Below are 18,102 nucleotides of genomic sequence, written 5' to 3' on the forward strand. Positions count from 1 at the left end.
AATGTGACGTTTTCAGATGGAAAGGTAATGTCTTCACTACTGAAGTATCTGCATTCAATGAGTTGTGAAAAAAGTCTCTACAATAAATGTCCTTAAATTCTGTAACAAGAAATGTATCATCAAGCTCCAAAAACAAAGAAGATACTTTTGTTTGTGCATTTTATTTTGTTGTCATCTTTAAATTTTAATCCTTCCTGGCATTCCACTTGATGAAACTTGCAGAGGCATTGTAACTGGCGTAGCAAATTTGTGTGCGCATTAAAAATTGATGTGTCATGTTTCCTTCGAACTAACCACTGACCCACTTCAACTCACAATCCTGAGTTAATTTATAGCCACTGTGTTTGACTTTGCATAAGTTAATTAGGCTTTAACGAGATGCTCTGTTCGACTGCTTTGTAATGGCAGATTAGATATAGAGAGGCTAAAGTCCCTCCTCTTCCAGCGAGAGACAAATAATTTTTTTTATCTTGTTTGAATTGCACCATGAATCACACAAAAGTTAGTCAATTTAAAACATCATTTTGCAAGTCAAGAAAGTTGCAGTTTGTTGTAAAACTGTTGAAGTATAAGACTGTGAAAATACGTAATTAGAAAGACTACACACCCATAAGTTGCCTAAGTGACGTCTCTCTCGCTGATGCTATGATGCCTGTGTGTTTCACAAGACCAGGAGTCGCTGGATAAAACACATCAGGTAAGATAACGTTTCATCTGTACGTGGTCATAGCTAAGTTACCTAGCTAGTGTTGGTGACGTATACTGTGAAAGACGAGAGATGTAGTTCACTGAGCGGTTTCACACAAAACTAAATGATACTACGACAAACTGTGACTTTCTTGACTCGTAAAATTCTCTTTTAAATCGACAAACATCATATGTGTGATTCATGGCGCATGTCTCTTGCCGTTGACTATTGTATATATTTTTTCTGAAGTAAGGTCCCATGGGGTCCATCAGAAGGGGCGGGACTTCGCCTCTCTATACAGACACACCATTATTTTTACTCTTCTATTTCTCCTTCTCGTTCCAGCGTCTCTTCCTCTCTAGCGTAGAAGAGGGCGACACTCCCAACACACAACTTATGCTGCCTTCATCCCCCTCGGTGCATCGCACGAGGCCTGATGCCTCACTTGACTAATAGAGATCAGCTCTCTCTCCGTCTTTCAGCCACTTCACGGACTTATTAGGCAAACTGAACTTTTCAATTCCAGCATCACGCACAAAACTGCAGCAGCAGGAGAAGAAAAAGACAAGAGGCAGTGGAGTGAGACAGATGCTCAAGCAGGAAACTGTTTAGGGAAATTGCTGCTTTCTGTTTTCCATTCCCAACCAGATCTGATCTGATAGAAATTAAGTGTGAGGCAACTACAAAGTAGTTATGTTTAGATTAAAACTAGAGATGGCTGGCATTGATTAAGGGTGTAGCGTGGTTTAGGACTTCCATAGCTGACAATAACTACACACGTACACACACCGACCAGTGGAAACACTGTACCTTGATGTCAAAGTTGCAGTCGTAGCGCTTGATGAGGACGATGAAGGCGCCCGTCATGTTGTCCCTCGGCGGGGGCTCGATGGGCTCGCAGGCATTTTCTGGCCGTGCCCCAATCAGGAAGCCCTGTGGGGATGACATCATCAGACGTGACATGGTGAGAGAAATACATGAATGGCTTAAATCCAAGTCAAACAGACAATGAGGCGTCATTTTCCCAAAATAAGATATATATTATATTTATTGAGAGCATAAACTAGCCCTACAAATTAATGATAGGACGCAACTGAAATGTACTATGCAACTTGTATAAAGAGCAGTCGTAAAAATCACTTCTATAAAAAATAATGAGTGATGTCAAACAGTTTGAATGAAGACCAGGAATAATGATGAACTAGTATATCAACGACAAAGTAATGACCTTGTTTCACATTCATTCAATTTCTCTCATTCTTGCATCAGAGCTCGAGTCCTCTAGTGTCAATAAATCAAAGTGGAGCAGGTAGAGGTTACTGAAGGGCACTTTGACAGATTCAAAAGGACATTAATGGTCATTAGCTTACTTTCTAACCCTAACCCACAACACGGAGGCACCACTGACCATCTCTAAACAAGCTCTGTGGAAAAATCACCAGCTGAAAACCATTTTAAACAGCTTCATACCTACATGACAAGCTCCACCTTTACCAGCTACAACATTAAAGTGATGAACACATGCATCATTAATTATGATTCAGTAATATAATATATATTATTCTGAAATGGGCCATTCTGCATAACCAGTAAATTTACTTTAAGTATATTTTGATGCTAATTTACTTCTACTTATGTAAGACGCAGGACTTTTACTTGTAACAAAGAATTTTTACACTGTAGTATTGCTACTTTTACTTAAGTAAAAAGTCTTAATACGTCTTCCACTACTGCCAGGATCCAGTGTCAGCTCCCCTGACCCAAAGTCTGGACAGCGCCATCTTTGATTAACAACATCCATCACAACCCACAGATGAAAAACAATCTTTTAAAGGCAGTTCTGCTGCAGCCCCAGATGTAACTCTGGCATATAAAACCTAAATTGAACATGGTAATGCATGCATAATTAAGTAATACAGAACTTTCCACGGGAATGAAGAAAATCACTGCCACACAGAAGTGATGTGTGTATGTCGTGTCTTTAAATGCCCATAAAAACCTTTTGTGTGTTTTTGCATGTATCACAGAGTCGAATAGCTTTCATGATAGCTGGTGTTTTCAGATTGTCATGGTCTCAGTTTGGCCCCTTGTATTTCCCATCTCTCTGCTGCTGCTTCCTGTCTCAGTCCCATTTCCACCAACAGCTTTTGAAGTGACTGATGAGGCGATAGTGAGAAGAGAGAGAGAGAGAGAGAGAGAGAGACAGACAGAGAGGCTGACAGAGTGATAAAGGGACGGAGAACAAAGGCGGAAAAACAGAAAAGATACAAATATGGAGGCAAAGGGAATCAGAGCGCCACTGAAACTCAGACAAAAGCCAGAAAAAAAACCGGAGGGAAAAGGACAAAAATAGAAAGGTGAAGACGAAAAAGAAAAGAATCAGCGCAGATAAATAAAATAAGAGAAGAGATGATGACAGGAAAATACACAAGAGATGAGGAGGGAGGGACCTGATATGATATATATTGATATGTGTGTGTGTGTATGTGTGTGAGAGGCAAGGTGGTAGACAGGAAGTGTGGACTGCTGTGGGACTCTGGGACTCTGCCAGCCACTTTCAACTCTCTCTACACTTTAAAAAACACCAGCCCGTATATCAAGGAGAGTCAGCACTTTCTCACACACACAAGGCCGCTGTCTGCTAGCAGCAAACTGACTCTCTGTGAGCGCATCTCGCGTGTTGCCACACGGACACGACTCCAGAACAACTGAGCCACATATGGAAAATGACCACAGTGACACATCACATTCACTAAGAAACAAAAGAGACAAAGCTGCCGACCGATTGCGCCCCCCGGTTGTAGTTCAACATTAATAAGAGCTGACGTATGAAAGGGATCTGGGAGACCTGTGAGATCATCTCATCAGGGAGGGGTGGGGGGGAACGTGCGAGGAATCACCCATCGCCCTCGCCGGCGTCGTCACCTCTGGGCGCCTCCTCCAGTGCAGCCCTGCCCTGCTGCTAAATGACATCACTGTGCCACTGCCTCACATTCCTCCTCCTGAGTCTGAAATCAGTGGCAAGAGTGCCCTCTGTTGGGTGGAAAAAAACATCTAAAGAAAGAACTGCAGAGAAGAGAGCGCGGTGAAAAACAGGAAATAACTGGGGAAGGAGGGGAAATCCTGAAAACGTAGACTGATGCCGTCTGCGTGAGGATATCACTTTAAACAAGACTCAACTACTCCCACTGCTCTGTCAGACTCCAAGCTGGGGGACTTTGTGTAACAATATTTATATTTCTATCATCATGTAGTATTCCCTTTACTGTGAATATGAGGTTCTGCTGTCTGCATACGCCATCTAAAGCCAACATCACTTAGGCAGGTCCTTTGTATTCATTGTACTTGAGGGGAATAAAGACACAGTGGAAAAAAAGGACAAACTATCAACCAGCTCCCTGAGAAGACTATTGTTGTGAGGATACCAAAATCAATTTTCCATTATTGCATTAGTCTCAAGCCAAGGTGTCAAAAGTTTGTAAAAACACCCAATAAGGATAAATTATTCATCAAGCCTGTGATGTTGACATGGTGAAGTATCGTGACACATTTGCACAATGAAATAGTGACGAGATCAAACATCACTGATCAAACTTTTTCCTCTCCAGATAACAATTCAGATACCACAACTTGTGCAATATGTATCTGACATCAGTGCTCTAATTTTCCTAAATGTATAATCTGTATACCAGGTAACATGACGACATGAAATGCCGTGACACTTAAAACTGAGGCGGCGACCCCCTATGACTGAATGAATGTAACGGATAGCCGAATTACTTAATATTATAATGACAGTGACAAATACACAGTATTTAATGTGGACCGTTCATGCAAAGGCAACACCCGATAGTCTTTCCTCATCTTTAGCCATTTTTCCCCCAAGTAAACATTTTGAGATGAAGTCTAAATATTACAAGTTCTTCCAATGTTAAAGGTGCAGTGTGTAGGATTTGGCGGCGTCTAGTGATTTGGTTGCAGATTGCAACCAACTGAGTACCCCTCCGCTCACTCCTCCCTTTCCAAGACTGCGGTAACGTGAGCCGCTGAGTGCAAAACCACGGTAACGCCGTTCACCTCACTCAGGCATCCTTACCACAGTAACATTACTTTAGGAGCAACGGAAGTCGGTTTTGCACTCTGCTGCTCACGTTACCGCAGTTTCACAAGCGTGCCGGAGAACGACAGTGGCCTTCAGGTAACGTAAAAACGCTAAAGGCTCTCGCTAGAGCTTTGATTTGTCCGTTCTAGGCTACTGTAGCAACATGGCGGAGCAACACCGTGAAGAGGACCCGCTGCCTATGTAGATATGAAGGGCTCATTCTAAGCTAACGTAAACACAACAATTCTTAGTTTTAAGTGATTAAACACTGATGAAAACATAGTTAGAATATTATATTCCATTTCTGCTAATAGATTCCCCCAAAATATTACACACCGTTCCTTTAAGAAGTCAACACCAACAGTAAACCTTGAGTGTAAAATCAAGGTTTACGCTGGCTCTAGTTTGTCTTTTGGCTTGAATGGGTTAAGACTGGTTTGGTGTAACTGCAGACTGAATTAGCGATCAGTTAAAAGTGTGATATTAACGATCAAGAGAATCAGTATAAAATATGATCATGAGTTAATGCTTTAATTTCTTTTTTGTTCTCCTAATACGTTGACAAGCTCAGAGGGATTTTCTGTTGTTGCAGAATTCAACAGGAAAGAGGAGGTAGAGGAGGAGGAGGAGGAGGAGGAGGAGGAAGGGGGTTCTCAGGTGGACTATTCCAAAGTACTGCACAGCGATCACACGTAATCCCGTCACTAACAATCTCACTATAGGGCTTGTTTTCAGATTTGCTCTGGGTTCAGATGGGGAAAAAACAAGGGAATTAATAACTGGCTCTAACCTGACTGGGGCTTCCTGTAAGGAGATTAAAGCTTGTGTGACGCCACACTCACATTCATTGATGTTCAGAAAATCCCCACTTTAACCTGCCTGAACCACTTCAAACCCCCCCTTCCCGACATTATGCATGACCACAACAGGAAGCAGGTGAAGCAACAGATCTTGCTTTCAGACAGCACTTTTTATCATTACATTACTCGTCTATAATCACAATATTTACCACAACGATTACCAGAGTCTTTGACCTTCTTACTGAAACTATTACTGCTGTCTCAACCTGGATAGGAATGCCGGGTGAAATGGGGCGGCTGCAGACTGAATGTGAGAAAAATGTGGGATGTTTCTGGGTCACATTAAAAACCGGCTGAGACAATGTGGGTGGGGCAAGTGAACAAAATGTGCCTGAAACTCCCTCAACAGCACAAGAGAACGAGAGTAAAGCAGCTAATTAGACACAATGACCTGATGTAAGTTCATCACAGTGAGTCATCTGGACACTGACAGGAACAATCTGCACTAAAACATCTGTAATTCGTTCATTACTATACATTTACCAGAACCAGACACAAGAGAAATGACTCATGAAGGTGCATTAAGTAACTTCATTAGTGCTTCATCTCCATGACAGACCATCGATGAAACGGAAAAAAAAATCTTCCTCTTAGAGACAACATTTCACCGCTTACATGTTGACACAGCAGCAGATGTGACAACTGGCTTGATTATTATCATATAAACCAAAAGGATGAAAAGTCCAGGGACTTTCAGGGGTCCTTCAAGGCCTAACAGGCTTCCCAATAGGGATGGGACGATAAAATAATTTAAAAAAAAAGCTCACAATAAATTGATTGTGTTGAATTTCCATTATCGGGGTAATCGTGAACATCTTCACAAGTGACTTGAAAAAGCTATCTAGCTCGCAATCATGTAGAGAAGAGAAAAATAGTGCCTGATTTTACACAACAATGTTGCTTTTTTTTATGTATTTATCCTTTATTTATGCAAGGGGACCTTGTGATTTATGATGACCTTATTTAAGATGTTCACTAAAAAAAAGATGTGTGTCCTATCTGCACCATTTTGAAAAATATCTGATTGGGATTATTTTGACTGATATTGCAATTGTGATATGATTTACGATATTAGAGAGTGTGATCATTTTTACATAATTATTCTCATTTTCATTGAAAACATTATTTTGGGAAGGATAATTGTAACACAAAATGTTCATATTGTCCCATGCCTACTTTCCAAGTTTAATTTCCATACATTTGAGCATGGAAGTACATTTACATTTAACCTTGGGAATCATAATCCGTGCACTTGCATAATCCAAGTCATTTTCATTCAACGCTTTCATTCTCACACTTCGGTCACATAACGACACCTGACCTAGATCAATTTGCTGAGGACGACCCATGACTGGGGTGAAGACTTGGCAAAAAGCTACCTACCAAAGTCAACCTTTAAGAAGAGATTATTTTGTTAAAACTTCATTAGAATTGAATTCACTTGAAATCAGTGAATGCAGTGGGTTACACACAGACACTCCTCGGTTTATCTAACAAGACATGCAGGGTCTTTGAATTGTCGAAGGAAACCGGAGCGGCGTAGGTGAAACAAGTGAAACGCTTGAACAATTATCCACTCAAAGTTCGCAGCCTCCTCGTGTTTCCATATTTTGCTCGATGCGTGATGCTCGAGGCAAGATGCAACATGGGAGGAGCGTTTCCTGCCACCTCTTTATACGCCCACAACCTCAATCAAATGTATCCAGATTGTAATTACAGGAAACAACCGAAGAGAGGTTTGTGCAAAACGTGGTATTTCCCAACTGATAGGAGGAAGCTCATTCTGCTGCTTCTAAAGTAACACAATAAAGCAATAAAAAAGCAGTATTAGAAGTAGTAATAGTGTTGTAGAAGTCCATCTATTCTGTGATTTCTTGACAAGCACACACATAAACCACTCAAAAAGGGAAATACTTTTATTTGAACATATTATATTTTTGTATGTGTGTGTGCTTCAGAGACTTAACCAGTGTTGCTGCACCATCCAAACCACAAAGACTTTCCAAAGGAAACCCAAACATTTCCTCTCAGACCAGAGATCAGTCTGTAATTGTTGATGTGAAAGTGGGCACATAAATGGAATAGAAACAACAGTAAAGGGAATTTACTGTGAAAGGGGAACATGGTTATTCTAAGATAGGTATCGATTCTTGGCCAGAGTCATAACTAAAACAAAAATTCACAAAGCTGAACCTTGTCCACGCAGTTTTTAGCCGGGTCCTCTGCCATTATGTACCTACTGTAATTAAGGCAAAAAGTTGCCTTATATGATCTTAAAAATGTTTTGTTGTCCACCATGTGTCAGTCAAAGAATTATTATATACTGTAAGCCGTGGATATGTCTCTGCAGCAATGTTACAAAAACTATATTCACTCAAGTACTGTGCTAGTTTTCAGGTACTTCTACTTTTCTTTCCAACTTTGTACTACTTTATACTTCAACGCCACATCATTTCAGATGTATAAGCTGCATTTTTTACTATATTTATGCAAAGGCTGTGTGCAGTAGTTATTTCGTTTGCGAATCTTTACACCATCATGGTATGGACGCAGCAAAACCTTCATGCTTTACAAATAAAATACGTATCCCTTAATTTGAATTCCTGCATACAGATTACAAATGTGTTGCATCCCTACGTAAAAAAAAGAAATGAAACGGTGACAGGTCTACAATAAGTTAGTGACCAAACAGGAGAACTGATTCTCCCGACTGTTAAATACCAATTGAACAACAGTTTTTACAATGCAAATCTAGATTTGTTTTCAATTGTTTCAAACTGTTGCATACTGTAGGTGTACACAGAGGCCTTGCTTTGAGACCCTGAGGCGACAGTAAACAGCCCCGGTTGTGTAAGTGGAAACAGGGAGGACTCTGTGTGGAGCCTCGCTCCCTGTGTGGAGCCTCGCTCCCTGTGGGGAATCCTCCGGAGGTAAACAGGCTTGTGCTGCCTTGTGATGCCAGAGGTTTCTCCAGGCATCACACAGCTGCAGCACTGCAAGGCTGCAAAGTGAGTTTAGCTCATAATGATACAAAGGTTACCAAATTATTTCAATATACAGATTACATATTCAAATGGCCAGTTGTACTGACGCCTTGCAACCAGTCTGTATTCCATTTGCATGAGCTTTTGCAAGGTGCTCCTCTTTCCTTGTTGCGTATGCATTTGTGAAACAATTGCACAAATAGTCGTTGGAGACTTTACTAAAAGTCACACAATCTGCCGAGGTCGGTTCTCATCTGAACAGCAGGTGCAAATAGGGCTGGTGTATTAAAAAGGAGGTTGTGGTGGGGAGAAGAAAAGTGAATTGTTCTAGAGCTGCAAAGATGAATTGCTTAATCAATTAAGAAGAAAAAAAGTCACCATTTGAAAAACACGTTAAGTCTCCGGCTTGTCCAGCAAGAAAGATGGGAAGTTCTTTTTAAGCCTGTGATAATGCGGATGATAATGGAGGCGTATTCTTACATTACATTCTTGCTGAGTGCAGCTGTAAATCACGGCTGAAACAAGCGTCTGTGCCAAGCTCACTCAGACGGACACAGACATGGGCGCGGCAGAGGAGGGTAACTTTAAAATGGACGGATTGAGTTTAGCCCTCGGGGACTGGGGCAGCCTGTCTGCATCATGGCACACGGCCTCTCTGCAGCAGCGGGACGGCAGCGGTGAAAAAATAAGATGCAAAGATTAGATGAGAATTTAAGACGGGTTGAGTGCGGGTGACACAGACAGAGACATGTCATTTCTCAGCTTTCATAACACAGACAGAATCTTACATAATATGCTCAAGCCATAATCCCTGCTGTTTGCCTGGTGACACGTCACTCACAACAGTCTACTTATAGTGAGGCCCATATCGACAAACGTGGATACACTAGGGATGTGTCTTGCTAACTGTAAATAAATGAATTAATTCTTTGAACCTCGACTAACATGTCGCAGCGTAAACTGGCCACGCTCCCTTAAAAATTTGAAATTCTAAAATGTTCAAACTTCATGCTGTGAGACCGACGCTACCAATCACCTCAACCAGAGCTGTGTTTCCTAAAATATACTATGGGATCACAACTTGTGTGACGATTGCCAAAAACTGGGGCTGCCTTAATGGTGTAATGATGCTAAACATAGCATCCTTAAATTCAGATAAGTGCCAGTAATTATGAGTGTGCAAACATACACGTATACACAAACACAAAACAAGGCATCAGCCTCTGTGCTCTAAAAAGCTCTTTCTACAACAAACAACCGGGCTCTTGACTGTGTGGAACGCCACAATGAGCAGCTTAGATAGCAGACATGAATCATCCCTTCTGTTTGAGAGCTTTGTGGATCAAGCAGTGTGCTGGTTGCTGGGTGGGGGGGGACCTCACAACAACATCAACACACAGTTGTCACAATCCACAACACAGAGCAGTAATGTTTGGGAGCAGTTTCATTACACGTGATTAAACTTTGATGAAGCTTCATTAAAGTCCACCCCAAGGTTAGAATAGTTTTGAATTAAAATCGTTTCCATTTTATTTTAGTTTTCAATTTCATTTCAGATTATTTTTAGTTAGTTTTCAGAGTGTGTTTGCTAGTTTTAGTTTAGTTTCAGTTTTTCAGAAAGGCTTAGTTTTAGATTTTATATATTTAGTTTTAATTTGACAGTGGTTTTAGTTCAGGGCCATCTATAATGTCTCACAAGTAGCTACAGTAGCGGAGTTAGAATGGCCATAATGTTTAATGTTTAACCTACTTTAGTGTCCGATGTGAAGCAATTGCGATGTAGCGCCACCTCCTGGAATGTCAAGTCCGTTCAGTTTCTGTGGTTCAATGTCACGAGAGGTGAGGAAATTCATGCTGTCTCCTTTTTTTCAGGTTGTGATATATTAGAGTTAAAAAGACTAAAACTGAAATGAATTAACATTCATTTTTATTTCAATTCACTAACTATAATAAACATGGTCCAAAGTGTAATACTTTCTGCAGTAGTTTTACAGTGTGTGCTCTTCTGTCTTTTTAAAGTGTGGCTGGTTGCTGCAACGCATACACACACACATATGTTCACGTTTGTTTTCGTTTGTCAAATTTGACCCTGAAAAGACTGCAAATCATTTTTTGGAGTGACAGCAAGTTACAATCCAGTCTTTTTAATCTTGATAGTGAAGCTACCCTTTTGTTTACGACTGGATTAGGGGTGTCGCGACATACCAGTATTGATGATAACCATAATATTTCAAAAATAAAATATCTATATAATGTTAATAATACACATGATAATATTGTGTCAATAATCCAGTGCCTTTATATATACAGTTATGGTTACAGACTCTCTCTACCTCCCAAACTCATATTTTGAGTGTAATTAATTTGCCAAAAAAGAGACAAAACACACAATAAAAGTTAAAGTTAAAGTTGAAAGTAAGAAAAATAAAGTTAAAGATGAATTTGACTGACAATTATTTATTTTTCTATAGATATCGTGATAATATCGTTATTGTGAATTATTTTGGCCACGATGACCATGTAGTGAAAATCTGATATTGTGACAGCCCTAAACTGGATACAGGCTGTATAAGTAGCTTTGAAAAAAAATCATATACACATTTTTGCATTTATATTCCGGGTTTTCCTATGTCTCTGCTAATTCTAACCATAAAGAAAAAGTTATATTATTTGCTCACTTCCTGGTACATATGTGATATTTTCATCACACTGAAAAATACAGAGGCACGGATATCTTTCTTTTCTGTTTTTTTAATGTTAAACGTTAATTCAGTGGAGCTGTAAAGTGGTAAATCAAATCAGAGATCATAGAAACCTTGGAGTGACCTGTAGGGACTTGTGATTTAGTCTAAAAAACTAATCATTTTACTAGTATGTCAGACAAACACTCACCTTCAGTCCATCGCTGGGTAGCCGATAGCCAAACCGTGCAGGCAGGTCATCAAAGGTCTCTGTTTTGTTGTCAAATGAGTACTGAAAGATGGAAAAATACAGTTTCATTACTTTTGATTCCAGTTATTTTATGGAGGCTGATGCAACGTCAAATAAAGCTTCACTAAGTGACTCTTTACTTTTTTTTCAACATTGTACAATATCACTATCAATATCATGCACAATATTACTTTTTCTATTTTAGTTCACTTATTTTATTAAATGTATCTCACTTTTATTATTATTCTATTAATCACTGGTGTTAGTATTACTTCTTATACACTTTATATTTTTACTCCTGTTTCTATTCTTATGTTGTGGTAATTTACTTTTCTATCTCAGTTTACTTATTTACTAAATGTATCTTACTCTTATTGCTATTCTATTTTGCACTGGTGTTAATATTACTTCTTATACACTTTATATGTATTACTCTGTTGTGTTTTTTATTCTTATGTTGTTGTAATTTTGAGCAATCTCTGGCAAAAGAATTTCCATCGGGATTAATAAAGTTCTATCTGATTTTATCTTTTGACCATAAGGGAGCATAAAGACACAAAACACAGGCCTGGAGGTGTTTTACAGCAGAGGTGGGGCTGTAACTGTATAACATACATGTCATATTATTGTTGTGTAGTTCTATGTATACTCCTACGTGCATTGAGAATTACTCACAGCTGCGATGTCGGCCTCCACGAGCAGCAGGTTGAGGAAGGCGAAGAGCTGGACAGTGAAGATGGTGTAAATCTGCGTGGCCGACAGCATCAGCATTCCCAGGGACAGCAGCATCTTGGCATCACGTTACAACCCCCAGCTGCTGTGCCACTCATAAACATACACAACCATAAACACACACACGCACACACACAAATGACCACGCACACTGGCCTGCAGAGGAACCGCTACACACAGCCTGTTGTCGTCGTCACACCTAGAAAAGACACCAAAGATTAGAAATTCTAATTTAAAATGAATGCAGATGTGATGTTGTTTGGATGTCTGTCATTGTTGGCTTGTTAAGAGAAAATAAATCCCTATTTGGCTCCCGACAGATCAGCTGTACTGGGATTCAGCTGTGGACGGTTAAATGCTATTTTCAGGTGTTTGACTCGTGCCGATCACTGCGGCGGTGCACTGTCCAAGCCTTGGTCTATTCCAATCCCGCATCTGGTCTTTCGATTACCTCACTCCACATGTGTAGTACGTAAGTGTAGTGGAATTTAGTGGTATTTTTAAGCTTGCAGAACACATGGATCATATACTTCGATACTGAATTCAATCTTCTGCAACAGTGTCAAAGCAGAGACGAAATTCTGGTGTCAATGACACTCTCGCCACTCTTTCTTTTTACTGTTCTTATTTGATAAGTTATACAGACCACCTGAGAAGCCGGCTGTGTGGATATACATTATATATGCTGGACTCAGTATCGGAGCATCTACAGTATATCTCTGGATGGTGCTTCTCACTTGTGTAACTTCCTATAGCTGAACTGAGACAGACAGATGTAATAATCTTTGATCGCCTAGCAAGCAAATTACAAACCGTTTATTGGTCCACTGGCAACCGATATAACAGCTACAGCCAGAAGTCTAGGTATCACTTTTGATTCTCAGCTGAACTTCCAACCACATGCAATAATGTCATTAAATCCTGCTACCTCCACCTAAGAAACATTACTCAAATTAAATCAGCTTTGTCTTTTCCTGACTTAGAAAAGCTTATTCTCTTTTCCCGTCTTTGCACCGTTTACATGTCTTGGTCAATCCTCAGTGGCTCGGCTTCATCAAGTGCAGAATGCTGTTGCTCGAATTTTAACAAAGAACACTCATAGGTCGCATATCATCCCAACTGTTGCCTACCTTCACTTGTTGCCAGTCAAATTCAGGATTGATTTTAAGATTATTTTAATAACTTTTATGGTCTGGCCCCCAGCTATATATCACTGGGCTTTTGACTCCCTATGCTCAAAGTCGTAACCTGAGATCCTTGAAGCTACCCTCGCTAGTTGCCCCGAGTTATCCGATTTCTGTTTCTATCTGTTTTTAAATCATGGCTTAAAACATATTTTTGTAAGAATATCTTTTTCGATGCCTGATTTGTAAATTTTGTGTAGCCTTCTTTTCTTTTGTTCTGTTTTGACCTTTCTGGACACTCTTATTAGTTTTTATCATTTTTTAAAATCTTTTTTTTATCACTGTCACTATATTTTGTATATTTTGTATGGTTACGTATCTTTTTAGTTTTATTCTCATGTATTTTGTGAAGGACTTTGTAACCTTGTTTAGATAAATGCTATACAACTAAAGTTACTATAGTTATTATTATAATTATTATAGAAAAGTACTGAGCAGTTTGCAACAATTGTCCTTTAAAGGAACAGTGTGTAGGATCTGGCGGTATCTAGCGGTGAGGTTGTAGATTGCAACCAACAGAAGCCTCTCCCGTGTGCCTAGCGTGTAAGAGAACTACGGTGGCCGACACGAAAACACGAATGGCCCTCTCAAGAGCCATCTGTTGTAAGAGTAGCGTTGGTCATTTGGAGCAAAGCCAGTGCGCAGAGTGTGTGTTTACGAGGGAGGTGAGTGGTGAAGCAAGAGAGAGAGAGCGGCGGCGGGAGCGAGTAACATTATCGACTCTGGCCCGAGCAGGAAAAGTTAACAGAGTTTGGTTTGTCCGTTGTGGGCTACTGTAGAATCATGGCGGTGCAATATGTCGAGGGCCCTCTCCCTATGTAGATATAAACGGCTCATTCAAAGGTAACTATACACTTAAGAAAACATACTTATTAATATTATATTCCATTTCTGCCAATAGATCCCCCTAATTGTTACACACTGGTCCTTTAAGTACATTTCCATTAAGCTAGTGTGACTCAGTGTCAGGACTATCTTGCTGTTGGTTATGTTTCTTAGCCAGATTCCAAGTAAAACCAGCAGTGAGCTTCAGGCCTAACATCACATCATAGGGGATACGAGTTCACAAAGTGGAGGGCAGCATGTGATCAGGTCAGGAGAAACCAACAGCCAGGGTTTCTGCACTAAGCTGTGTTGTCAAGCTGCATGGGGAAGTAGTGTTTAAGGATTTCATGGTTTGTTGTGTACATTTGGAGAGAACAAGGAAGTTTCCTACATCATGGGTGTGTGAAATGCCACCATTTGTGTAGTGTATACATTGTATTGTAGCAGTAATGCACTACACTGTGTCCAAGCATCTGGAATCACAAAATTGCTTCAACTCAAACATTGACAACATGTTTGTTCTTTGATTTAAAGCAGGGGCATCCTTAAGAGGTACCCTGAGGATAAGATTGTGACTGTCACACTGTTGCTTCAACCTCAACCTTTTAGAAATCTCCATTGAGGTCAAAATGAACTTCACCCATTCAAAAACTAACTGTCATATTAAAAGAAAAGTACTGTTTCATAGCTAGAATTCATGATTAACAAATCACTGACTCAAATCAACCCAGCTAAATACAAGTAATTCTAGATCCATTCATGAAATCACACTTGCTTTTTTATCTGTCCAATCTGCACAATTCACTTTAAAAGTACTGAACGCCTTAATCACATCTGTGTAAAACGGGAGTGAAGCAGCTTCGTTATGCAACTTTCCATTCCTCCTGTCCTACTGATGCTGCTGCTGCCGTTTCCCACAAAACAAGGTCTTACATACTGGGCCCTTCCAGTAAAGCATGTTGCTCTGTGAGGGCACAGACGGATTTCTTCAGTCAAGATTGAAACCTATAGCCAGACATCTAATTATCATCACCATTAGCGGGTTTTCTCTCTCAGTACTCTCGTGTGAATTAAATACTTGACAAATGAAAAGTATTTTCTCATTTTAAGAACTTGAGTGCAAATTGAACACAACAGTTTTAAGTGAAATTATAGAGAAAAGAGAAATAAATATATAGGCCTAGCCCATATATATATATATATATATAGAAAAATATATACAATAGATATTTGTATATTGTTTTGACAATACATATTAGCCTGCCCTACAGTAAAGTCAAATTTGAACGCATTTCTTAAAGCTCTATCTATTTTCTCATACAAAGATGACAACAAGGGACTAAAAATGACATCATCCCACTATATTCATGTTACCAGTGTATCAAAATTCAAAAATCTAACTCAAGAGATAACAAATATTAAGGAACTGTTTGTACATAAAATAATAATAATAATGAGAAAGTCTGTTTGTTTAAATACCCGACAAAATCAAAGTACTTCATTATATTGATACAAAAAACAGATGAATCCAATAGTGCAACAAAACAGTCCTGCCCATTGATTTGCAATATTACAGGTAACCTTTATCTCAATCTCTTCACACATTTATATTTTGTCTTTCAGCATATATCTTCACATCGCCAACCATGATGTTTATTTGCACTAATTGTCAGTGTCATACAACATGTCATATTTTTCAAAAGGCAATTATGGTTTCTTAAATGACCTACAGGGTGTTACTTATAGGTTCATTCTCCATTAAAACAGTAGCTTACTTATCTGTGACTCAACTGCCATGTTTAAAAATTATTATTATTACATGAGATGCAAAATATTTATTTATTTTGTCTTATCTTTTATTTTATTTGTTTTCTTTGTTAGATATGTGAAATACATGAAATGTCATGTCTCTCTTTCTTTGAAATTCTGATTAAACATTTCATTGTATAATTTAATTATTAATATTGTTAGTCTGTCTGTGTATATATGTATATATGTCTATATGTAAAATTCAATAAAAATATTGTTAAAAAAAACATGAGATGCACAAATTATGTGGCAGGACAGCAACATTGCATTACACCAGAGACAGAGGGTCTTCTTAATTATTACAAATAACAGTTTATTAATATTAATATTAATATTAATATGACTTCTTATAACAGTCTTTTACTCCTGGATGTTATCTTGGTCTCTGTCTGTGGATGTGTGTGATTTTGTTGTCTGCTCTGTTGACCTGTTTTTATTCTGCACTATGTCTGTAAAGCACTTTGGTCAGCTATGTTGTTTTAAATGTGCTATAGAAATACATTTGTACTTGACTTGACTTAAATACATATAGAAACAAATAAATAAATAAATAAATAAATAAGAAAAGGGGAAGTGAAAGCACCATCAGTCATCACACTGTGACCAGATGATGGTGACAAACCATCAAATGACAGAAGTCACATTTTTATAATGATGTAGTGAGGAAACCAGTGTTAAAGAGGTTAAAATAGTTCAAACATGCAATCAAATAGTGTTAAACTTTCAAACCCCAGATATCAGAGACTAATACATTTGTCTGTGCAATATATCCTTGATGCAATATCCACCTCAAGTGCAACTACCTTTGTTTACATTTTACTTATTACATCTACTCTACCTATTTTAAAAGTACAATTACCTCTGTTTACATTACATCTATTTTTTTTATATGTTATACTTCTAGTGTAACACTTCTGTTTATATTTATTTATTACATCTACTTTACCTGTTTTATTTGCTTTATAACTGTGTGTGTGTTTTACCTGCTATATGTTTTATCTGCCTCGTTTAGTCTTGTCAAGTATTTGTTTTAAAGCACTGACCAGAAGTGGCAACTGTGAATCTCGTTGTATTTAATACAATGACAATAAAGCTTTCTATTCTATTCTATTCTAATGTTGGGTTATGTGTTCAACACCACACTGTTTTTACACACATATTATGTAGCATTAATGTATGGCATTGTCATACAGCTACAGCTCTTCAGATGATAGTGATTGACAGTAATAAGTCAGTGATCAGTCTTAAAGGTGAGCAGCAAGCTGCAGAGACAGAGCGCCCTGTACCAGCGGTAGCATGATGCTAACTCAGGTAGCTAGCTGCTCGTCTTGTCGTTGGGTGTTTACCTTTATTATAACTCGATGTTTATCTTCTCCAGGAGTTTAGCAGCTGACGGGGACATCGCTCTCCTTCACTGCACGTCGTGTCAAGCAGCAGCGAGTATTTCTGCCGGACTTCATCCCGGTTGAACGGTGTTGTGTCGGTGAATATCAACGTTAAACGTTACAGTTTAATCCTCCTCCGCTAGCTTCTTCAACTTCCGCCCACATGCCCGGATCCACACTCGGCGTCTGATTGGACGAGCCGCCCGTCAATCATTCTGTTCCGGAAGTGACTCCAGAACGTAAACATATCCACGTGACGTTCACCACATAAACATTCTGCTTTCATTGTCAAATACAGCAGATAACATATACTGTGAAGTTATTCAGTTTTTAAGAGAAATTGATTTAGTTAAACGAATATAGAGTTTCATCATTATTTTCTTGTGATCAATTTTTTATTGGTATTTAAGCATAATTATATAGGGTGGGGTTACAAATTGATAGATCACCATTAGAGTAAAAGAATATAATCACAAATGTCCATGTACTAATCAATACAAAATTGGCAAGTAGCTACATAAAAAGAAAAGAAAAGAAAACCCTAAACCAAAGTTTTCCTCATTATTATTATTATTATTATTATTATTATTATTATTATTATT

The 18,102-nt window shown here is 38.8% G+C and overlaps 1 protein-coding gene across 2 annotated transcripts in view; it reads right to left on the minus strand.

Moving 5' to 3' along the window:
• Nucleotides 1-17,676, minus strand: part of rnf13 (ring finger protein 13) — a 53,328-nt gene extending 35,652 nt beyond the window's left edge. Inside the window, exons 1-4 of one of the 2 annotated variants that reach the window (XM_074636196.1) lie at nucleotides 17,462-17,676; nucleotides 12,241-12,496; nucleotides 11,527-11,607; nucleotides 1,499-1,621 (exon numbers count right to left, since the gene is read on the minus strand). In XM_074636196.1, coding sequence (XP_074492297.1) covers nucleotides 1,499-1,621; nucleotides 11,527-11,607; nucleotides 12,241-12,354 — 318 coding nt within the window. In that variant the 5' untranslated portion in view covers nucleotides 12,355-12,496; nucleotides 17,462-17,676. Of the gene's footprint in view, nucleotides 1-1,498; nucleotides 1,622-11,526; nucleotides 11,608-12,240; nucleotides 12,510-17,461 lie in introns of those variants that run through there. The other variant, XM_074636197.1, reaches the window with a different exon arrangement.
• Between the last annotated feature and the right edge of the window lie 426 nt (nucleotides 17,677-18,102).

Source organism: Sebastes fasciatus, chromosome 5, assembly GCF_043250625.1.
Source record: "Sebastes fasciatus isolate fSebFas1 chromosome 5, fSebFas1.pri, whole genome shotgun sequence".
Taxonomy (NCBI): Eukaryota; Metazoa; Chordata; class Actinopteri; order Perciformes; family Sebastidae; genus Sebastes; species Sebastes fasciatus.